Source organism: Protomyctophum bolini (genome assembly GCF_963924005.1).
Source record: "Protomyctophum bolini genome assembly, contig: SCAFFOLD_767, whole genome shotgun sequence".
NCBI lineage: Eukaryota > Metazoa > Chordata > Actinopteri > Myctophiformes > Myctophidae > Protomyctophum > Protomyctophum bolini.
Window position 1 is genome coordinate 12,501 of NW_027665932.1, and position 9,859 is coordinate 22,359.

At 46.3% G+C, this 9,859-nt stretch overlaps 1 protein-coding gene across 1 annotated transcript in view; it reads right to left on the reverse strand.

Annotated features, from left to right (window-relative positions):
* Positions 1–5,472, reverse strand: part of LOC308312118 (BCAS3 microtubule associated cell migration factor-like) — a gene marked incomplete at both ends in the record, with an annotated part of 14,212 nt that extends 8,740 nt beyond the window's left edge. Inside the window, one exon of the mRNA XM_080794513.1 lies at positions 5,341–5,472. Coding sequence (XP_080650639.1) covers positions 5,341–5,472 — 132 coding nt within the window. The remainder of the gene's footprint in view (positions 1–5,340) is intronic.
* Between the last annotated feature and the right edge of the window lie 4,387 nt (positions 5,473–9,859).

Sequence of the window (9,859 nt, forward strand, 5' to 3'; positions counted from 1 at the left end):
TTCTAAGACCTGATTTAAAGTCACTGTGTGAGAGGATGAAGGAGAACTCTCTGCTCCTCCTCCATGTTCTAAAACCTGATTTAAAGTCACTGTGTGAGAGGATGAAGGAGAACTCTCTGCTCCTCCTCCATGTTCTAAAACCTGATTTAAAGTCACTGTGTGAGAGGATGAAGGAGAACTCTCTGCTCCTCCTCCCTGTTCTAAAACCTGATTTAAAGTCACTGTGTGAGAGGATGAAGGAGAACTCTCTGCTCCTCCTCCCTGTTCTGAAACCTGATTTAAAGTCACTGTGTGAGAGGATGAAGGAGAACTCTCTGCTCCTCCTCCATGTTCTAAAACCTGATTTAAAGTCACTGTGTGAGAGGATGAAGGAGAACTCTCTGCTCCTCCTCCATGTTCTAAGACCTGATTTAAAGTCACTGTGTGAGAGGATGAAGGAGAACTCTCTGCTCCTCCTCCATGTTCTAAAACCTGATTTAAAGTCACTGTGTGAGAGGATGAAGGAGAACTCTCTGCTCCTCCTCCATGTTCTAAGACCTGATTTAAAGTCACTGTGTGAGAGGATGAAGGAGAACTCTCTGCTCCTCCTCCCTGTTCTAAGACCTGATTTAAAGTCACTGTGTGAGAGGATGAAGGAGAACTCTCTGCTCCTCCTCCATGTTCTAAGACCTGATTTAAAGTCACTGTGTGAGAGGATGAAGGAGAACTCTCTGCTCCTCCTCCATGTTCTAAGACCTGATTTAAAGTCACTGTGTGAGAGGATGAAGGAGAACTCTCTGCTCCTCCTCCATGTTCTAAGACCTGATTTAAAGTCACTGTGTGAGAGGATGAAGGAGAACTCTCTGCTCCTCCTCCACGTTCTAAAACCTGATTTAAAGTCACTGTGTGAGAGGATGAAGGAGAACTCTCTGCTCCTCCTCCATGTTCTAAGACCTGATTTAAAGTCACTGTGTGAGAGGATGAAGGAGAACTCTCTGCTCCTCCTCCATGTTCTGAAACCTGATTTAAAGTCACTGTGTGAGAGGATGAAGGAGAACTCTCTGCTCCTCCTCCATGTTCTAAGACCTGATTTAAAGTCACTGTGTGAGAGGATGAAGGAGAACTCTCTCCTCCTCCTCCATGTTCTAAGACCTGATTTAAAGTCACTGTGTGAGAGGATGAAGGAGAACTCTCTGCTCCTCCTCCATGTTCTAAAACCTGATTTAAAGTCACTGTGTGAGAGGATGAAGGAGAACTCTCTGCTCCTCCTCCATGTTCTAAGACCTGATTTAAAGTCACTGTGTGAGAGGATGAAGGAGAACTCTCTGCTCCTCCTCCATGTTCTAAGACCTGATTTAAAGTCACTGTGTGAGAGGATGAAGGAGAACTCTCTGCTCCTCCTCCATGTTCTAAGACCTGATTTAAAGTCACTGTGTGAGAGGATGAAGGAGAACTCTGTGCTCCTCCTCCATGTTCTAAAACCGGATTTAAACTCCACCGATGATGCCAGATTTTGCCCCCCCAAAAAAAACGTTTGATTGCTGAAAATGTATTCATTTATTAACATTTAACTTACACATCTCACATGCGAGATCCTCATCCGAGGCACCCCTGAATGACAGTTACATTGTTACTCTATGGAACCTTACTGTACATTTCTGTAGTATTTAGGGCACGTAGATATGTAAATCTTCCTCCCTAATATACAGTAGGAAAACAGTTTCCATTACGACCAGGCCTGGCATTTCATCCTTTTAGGGCACTTTGCCTTTGGTGTGGTCAACTTTTTGAGGGCACAAGGCCGAGTGCCATGCAGGGCATGAAGGCCATCAATTAAAACAATGATTTTAAGTCCCCCGGTCATCATTATTTTAGCTTAAAGGTTATGGATGATTACATTTTTTTACAAGACGAACATTGGTTCAGAACAGTGCTTCTTAAATGGGAAACTATGCCGTATATCATTATCATTCAGTATGAATATGTATTCAGAAACAAACAAGTCAGATCCTCACATTCACCGTGAGGCATCCATCTGCTAAAGCAGAGTCAAGGAGGGGGATCCAATGTTTTGTTTTGTTTTTCGTCACTTTCCTTCAGCTGGGCTTTTTAACCCATTCTCAACGGGAACCCATTTTGGTGTTAGCATCATGTTATGCTTTAGCTATTGAAAAATAGCAGATCTACAAGCTCATAGCGCGCCACCGAGTGGCGCGCTACGAGCTTGTAGGTCTGCTATTTTTGAAAAATCGAAGAACGACTGACATTTTTTAGAATCTGATCTCAGGTCAGAATGGGTTAATCAGACCAGTGTGTGTCCTAGTGGAAACCTCGCATGAATCTGATCTCAGGTCAGAATGGGTTAAAGATATGTATCAGCCAACAACGCGTGGTGGGGCTTTAGTGTTTCCATGTACTCAGTGAGTGGCTACATGTGTTATCCAGGCCCTTTACTCACAGCACAGCCCCCATGTTCCTCTCCCTTCTGGGAGATTATAATCAAATGTACTCCTGATACTCCACATGAAAGAGCCCCGGTCTGGATGGGAGTTCTATGGGTGGCGCTGTGACTGAGTGGTGGGACGTTTGGCTAGGCCTGCTGTGACCCAGCGGGAAGCCTCTTGCTCTGCCGGAACCCCCCCCACCCACACACACACACACACACACACACCCTCTCCTTCTGACCCCCCACCTCTTTCTCTTTCCTGACTCAACTGGTACCCCACCTCTGGTTTCTACGGCGACGACACGACAACCTCCGTGGGATTTTCTTTTGCAGAATGAGAGAAGAGGACCTGGATTCCAATGGACATAATTATGATGTAGTTATTAAGTTTATTCAGTTATACAAGCTCTCATTATGACTTGTGCGCGCATATATATATATATATATTATATATATATATATATATATATATATATATATATATATATATGACTGAAAATGTTTGCATGACAAAGTTCTGAATGTGCAATTTGTGAGACAGCATGAAAGGAGCCCACACTAGAGCTGACCAATCCATCAATCAACACGATTATATGTACAATGATGATGTTTTAGTGATATCGTCAACGGGGGTTAAAGAAATCACAGATCGAGGCTTTAACCATTGCTTTCATATATCCAACCGAGACCATTATAGATTTTATTATGGAAGACGCTGCATGTTTTTAGATGTGGGGGGGGGGGGGGGGGGGGGGGTCGACGGCCAATTACATATATTTTTTGGGAGTCCTTGACATAAAGTTGTTTGAGAACGACATGGGGTTTTTCAGAAAACTGTCAGGATTTAGAAAGCATTTGTAGAATCGCCCTCAGGTAAACAATGGGTTAAATGGCGACCGGGCCCCCCATGAGGGAGACAGAACAACCCCCGGGCCCCCCATGAGGGAGACAGAACACCCCCGGGCCCCGCTCGGCCAAATGACGTATAGGTATTCACGGATTGGTTAAATAAGGCGCGGTCCCAACAACACATCCACAATCCAACACATTCTCTGAGGCACCATTTAAATGGTCGCAATTTTTCACTGGGAAGCTCTGCTCAACCTCAGAATTCAATTAGTCAGGGGTGGGGGGGGGGGGGGAGACAGAGACAGAAGTGGGGAAAAGAGGGCTGGGGGTTGGAAAGTGGCATGTCAAAAAGAATCCATCCTTCCAAATAGCATCTCTATTTGATTTTCCTCACCACTGTGCGTGCGTGCGTGTGTGCGTGCGTGCATTTGTGCATGTGTGTGTGTGTGTGTGAGAGTGTTGCACGCATGTGTGCGCGTGCATACTGCGTATGTGTGCGCATGCACAGGAAAGACAGGAGTGGAGAAAGAAAGCGGAACACACACACACACACACACGCGCGCGCGCTACACACATAAAGAAAACAGAGCCGTTTGTCATTGAATGGTATTTGAGCCGGGCTACGGCCTATTTCTCCTACAAATTGTCTGGCCTTTTAAACGTGTTTGCTTTGGAAGCCGATGAATGGAGGTGGCCAGCGGGGGGAAACGGTCACAGCGTCCAGGCAGCTGGGAGTGCAACCATGTTGCTGCTAACATCAGTCTTTAAGATCAATGGGGATGGTGGGGGGGGGGGGGGGGGTCACGCCCTGCCCTGTTTGTGTTCCTGTCCCCTCCGAGTTAACAACAACACACATACATGTGCACGCATGCACACACACATACTGTACATACAGCCCCCCCAAACCCCCCTCTCACACACACACACACACACACACACACTGGGAGAAACCTGCCGGGCGGGCGAGAACAACAGAAAGGATCACACCCATGTTTATGGTACAAGACTTCCTAATTATGAACTCGGCACTCAAAACACATGCGAGCTCACACGCTCGGACGCACGCAGACACACTGGAGCACACACACAGTACAGTACAGTACAGTACAGTACAGATGAGTAGGAAGAGTTGACAGAGCGAGAGAGAGAGAGAGAGTGAGAGAGACGGCTAAAGATACCCATTATCCCTCCCAAACAAGAGAGGGGTTTTGGTTTTGATGTTAAGAAGTGCAGCCTCATGGCGGCTGATGCTCACCAGTGTCACCTCAATGACAGTGTTTAGAGAGAGAGAGAGAGAGAGCCACAGAGTGGATGAAAGGCCGTGCACACATGATGCTAATGTCCGGCGTCACACAGCAGGGGGGGGGGTTGGACGGGCTCGCCACACGCTGGGTGGTCGCCGGTCACCAGTGTCGATTTCGTCGACTAAAACTATGACGAAAGATGTTCGTATATATAGACTACCTTTTTTTCACTGGCGAAAACTACATGGAAACTAAAATGAAAAACAAGTTATGGTGACTAAAACTGAAAGACTAAATATGTTGACGATTTCGTCAACGAATAAAAACGAGACTGAAATGCTAGGAAGGGACTATAGTGGACGAGAGATCCAGTATGACTCATTTTACACTTGGTTGCAAGTGTCATTAGGACGGCATCAAGGTCCGTCGAAATACATTTGCGTCGACTAAATCAACTGTAGATTTAGTCGACTGAAATCTTATATTTAGTCGACTGAAACTAGACTAACACTAAGACATTCCAGGTGACTAAAATGTGACTAAAACTAAATTAATGACTATTCAAGAGACTATGACTAAAACTAGGACAATCAGGCGTCACTAGGAAACCTAAAAGGTTTGGTAATGGTTTTGAGTTATTTATTTTTATAACTTTTTGTTGTTTTGTTTCATTTTCTGCACACTCTTTGTTGACTATCATTTATGTCATTGGAATTAGGGGACATGTTGTTGCGTGTGCGTGCGTGTGTGCGTGCGTGCGTGCATACGTGTGTGTGTGTGTGTGTGTGTGTGTGTGTGTGTGTGTGTGTGTGCGTGCGTCACCTTGGCCTCAGTCTCTCCACGGTGCAGAGTGTAGAGGTGGTGCACGGCGCTCTGCGAGGACGCCCAGGGGTGTGTGAGGATCTGGAACACATGGAAGTCATGGCCCTGGGTGTCGGCCGTCACCAGCAGCATGCCTGGAAAACACACCACACACACACACACACACACACACACACACACACACACACTTCAAGTTCAGTTCCAACCACATGAACCGTATATACAGTAGGTTCCTTGCTCGCGTCCTAAGCCAGAGAGTGCCGTTTTGCCTGTGTACAAAACATTGATACGGTAACAGATCAGTAATCTACAGCCCAATCATCACTTTGCTCTTTGTGCGTTTATTTTATCGAACATGTATAAACTGTAAAGAGACTCCCACTCAATTTCAAAACAGCATATAAACATACAGTGGAGAAAAAAAAGGGAGAAAAAAAAAAAAAGAAAACTGTGGCCAACTCAGTATCGCGGGCCTTTAAAACAAACAAACAAGCTCATTAAAATGAGGCTTATAAAGGCCTATCGTTTGTCAAAGTTGTAAAAGCAGCACAGCCTTGATGCCTCACATCATAATTTGCTCTCTGGTCGAAGTCGTGGCCCGAGTCGTCTGCTTGCCGCTCGACGTCGGGGACAAGGACACAGTGTGAGTGTCTGTGGTGTTTTTTTCTTCTTGTCGTCTCTGTACGGGAGACAGACGCTGCTGTGCATCTATGCGTGTGTGTGTGTGTGTGTGTGTGTGTGTGTGTGTGTGTGTGTGCGAGTGTACGCCACACGCGCACATAAATCTGCCCCCTTGGCGGAACCGCAGCATCTCGGCTGGAGTGTAACCCTTACTGACAGGCCCATTCATTTAGCCCTGTTTTATTTGAAGCCCGTCGAGCTCCAGAAAGTATAGGCTCTTACCGTAAACAACACGCTCAACAAACCACAGCAGAACAAACCCACAGCTCTACTGGCTCTCTGGCTGCTGCTGCTGGTCTCCAACAACGAACGGGGGCCCTAACCCATTTAGGCCTAGCCTGGATGGAACTCACCTATGCTTTCAGGGGAGAAACTGTTCGCAGCTGCTGGACATGAGACTAATTAATTGGAGCGACAGAGAGAGAGAGAGAGAGGAGTGTGTGCGTCAATTTAACAAAGGTGCAGACGATCAGAAATCAGCAGAGAGTGATCGACGTTTGCGCTACCGTATGCCGAATTGAAGTGGACTCGGACCCAGACTTTTTTTTTCTCTCCCTGGAAATAAAAACATCTGGGTTTTTCCGAGGTGAATTTAGGCCTGACCTCAAAATGAAAACAAAAAAAATCTTCAAAATCCTCCAGTTTTCTGAAATAAATATTTTCACGAATTTTCTAAAATAGCAGACCTACAAGCTCGTAGCGCGCCATGAGCTTGTAGATCTGCTATTTTTCAATAGCTAAATTATAACATATAATGTTTAAGACACCAAAAGGGGTTCCCACCCAAAATGGGCTAAAGGATGTTCCCCTCTGCATGCGAGATGTCGCAAACAGGGCCCCTCCATGAGGGACCGAAAAGCCCTAGAAGTCAAAGCGAGCCAGGACACGATGCATCACCGATGCACGCGGAGAAGGATTAAGGACGGTTTACCAAAAGAAAAAGGAAAAAAAAGCGTTGCCTTTTTTTGACGAGGCCCAGCCATAACTGACATGAGGCGTAATTAGTCATTTTCATCTGAGTTTTTGCTTTCCCCCCATAGAGGCTTTTATGTGGAAGATGCAGTAGGTTTTAACCCATTTTGGACTGATGGCGATTTAAAAAGAAAGAAGGCTTCTAAATCCTAACGGTTTTCTGAAAAAAACCCATGTTTCTATATGTCAGTTGTGCTCAACCTTTTTCATGTCAAGGACCCCCAGAATTATCTCTATTGGGTCACAGACCCCCCCCTCATCTCAAAATATGTATAGTTCCAGGGACCCCCCAGAAGCAAATATTTTAGTTAAAAACGTTCGCTCTGAAATATATATTCAATGATTTCAACCACATTTTCACGACTTTTCAAAAACAGCAGACCTACAAGCTCGAGCTTGTATAGATCTGCTGTTTTTCAATAGCTAAAGCATGACATAATGCTATGAACACCAAGAGAAGGGTTCCCGCCCAGAATGGGTTAATTAGTGGCCGGGCTTTTATTGGGTGGCATGTCAAATGTGAAAAGAGGAGGCTTCGTCGGAATGGCATAAGATTAAAAGGATTCTGCAACACGTGCGAGCGGGGAGATGGAAAACACACCCTCTCTCGGCAAAGAAGAAGAAAAAATATTTTTTTTGTGCAATCTTCCATCAAACTTTTAGCAAAGCTTCAAAGCTTTTTTTTTTCTCTCTTTCTTTCTTTCTTTCTTTTCTTTTCCAAAGCGACAACGAATGCCAGTTTCTTGCATGGAGATGATGAGAAGACGGACTGACTGCGAGGGATAAAGAGATGAATGAGGGACGGCTTGAAGCAGGAGATGAGAAGAGGGGTCACGCAGATTATTGAAGAGGAGGAGGAGGAGGAGGAGGAGAGGAGAGGAGAGGAGGGGAGGGGTGAAGCAGAGCGGAGCATTAAACCACTCTGTACGGGAACCCCTTTTGGTGTTTTAATTTAGCTATTGAACAATAGCAGATCTACAAGCTCGTAGCCGCTTTTGAAAAAGTCTTGAAAATGTGGAGCAAATCTCTGAATATATATTCTTTCAGAGAGAACGTTTTTTTAACTCATATCATCTTTGCTTCTGGGAAGTCTCCCTGAAGGAACATATTTTCAGATGGGGGACTGCGGCCAAACACATTATATTTTCAGGGGTGCTTGACATGAAATTGTTTGAGAACCACTGACATAGAAACATGTTTTTTTTTTTTTGAGAAAACCGTCAGGATTTTTAGAAGACATTTGTAGAATGAGGTCCTCCTCCGGTCTAAAGGGCTTAAGACAGCGGTTAGCTATTCATGCCGTATCAGAGCGACCAAGAAAGCCAGAGCAGCTCAGGCCCTGGGCCCTGTAAACTGCACAAACCCCACGCCCCAAACGAGGTGCCAAGCCGCAAGAAGCATTTGCGTCAACTGGGAATGGGGGAGAAAAAAGGGACTGGGCCCTTCTAATTATAGAGTCTGGAAACGGAAGCACAGGGTGATTAGGAGTTGAGGCGCTGCGGTCTGTTTATCTGGGAGCTTCCTCTCTTTCTCTCTCTCTCTCTCTCTCTACCACCCTCCTCTCTCTCTCTCTCTCTCTTTCTTCCTCCTTTCCCTGTATATGGGCCCATCCCGCCCACCAAGCGGCTGGAGAGAGAGTCTGGCCCCTGGGTTTTTTTTTTTTTTTTGTATTTTTTTTGACAGATGAGGCTTGGCCACAGCGTCCTGGCCAAGGCACGTTGTTTCTCTTCTTTGCTGATGGGACAAGTCTGCGCTCCAAAAAAAAAAGCAACGCACACACACACACGCACACACACACACACACACAGGGAGAGAGGGCAGGGGGGGGCAGGCAGGCCAGTGCAAGGGAGCTGGGGGTTGAGCGCGCGAGCGAGCGAGCGCCCTCGAGGACCGGGGAGGCTTTTGTGGCCTTGTTGAAATACAGAGGCTCCTGGCCGAGAGGCGTCAGTCGGTTAGCCCACGAGAGGGACAAATTAACCCATTCTGACCTGAGATCAGATTCATACGAGGTTTCCACTGGACACACACTGGTCTGATTAACCCCATTCTGACCTGAGATCAGATTCTAAAAATGTCAGTCGTTCTTCGATTTTTCAAAAAATAGCAGACCTACAAGCTCGTAGCGTGCCACTCGGTGGCGCGCTACGAGCTTGTAGATCTGCTATTTTTCAATAGCTAAAGCATAACATGATGCTAACACCAAAAAGGGTTCCCGTTCAGAATGGGTTAAAAAGCAGCCGTGCCGCTCCGCGGGTGTAAAGAGAGGGTTTGGGGGGGGAAACCTGAGGCCGGGCGGCCCGGAGCATGGGTTTGACACGTCCTATTTATAACACCTCCTCGTCTCCCCACGCCGGGTTTCTCGGAGTGTTATTTACGACGTTTTGGGTACCCAAAGCAGCGCTGGCACACGCACACACAGACGTCGTATACGCTCCACTGCGAGGGATGACCTCTAATTTGCCATGTGTTGCGAGACATGCGTCCGTACGTATATACGGGGACACGAGGGGGGGAGTGAGATAATCATTTCCATAAATATCGCCTCACGCTTTCTTCTTCTTTTTTTTTTTTTTTACCCCACCGCCCCCCACACTTTTTCGCTCACCGCCCCCCTTGTTTTGTTTTGCTGTAGCCTCTACTGTCACGTCTCTGACCAGACAAACACAAAACATCTGCTCTATCCCATTAATACTGGGACGATGTTTCATTTACAAAGTGGCTCTGCAGAGAGAGAGAGAGAGAGAGAGAGAGAGAGAGAGAGAGAGAGAGAGAGAGAGAGAGAGAGAGAGAGAGAGAGAGACAGGGAGGGGAGTTCTACCACTTGGCAACACAAAGGGCCACAACAAAAGTAGTCCACTTTCTAATT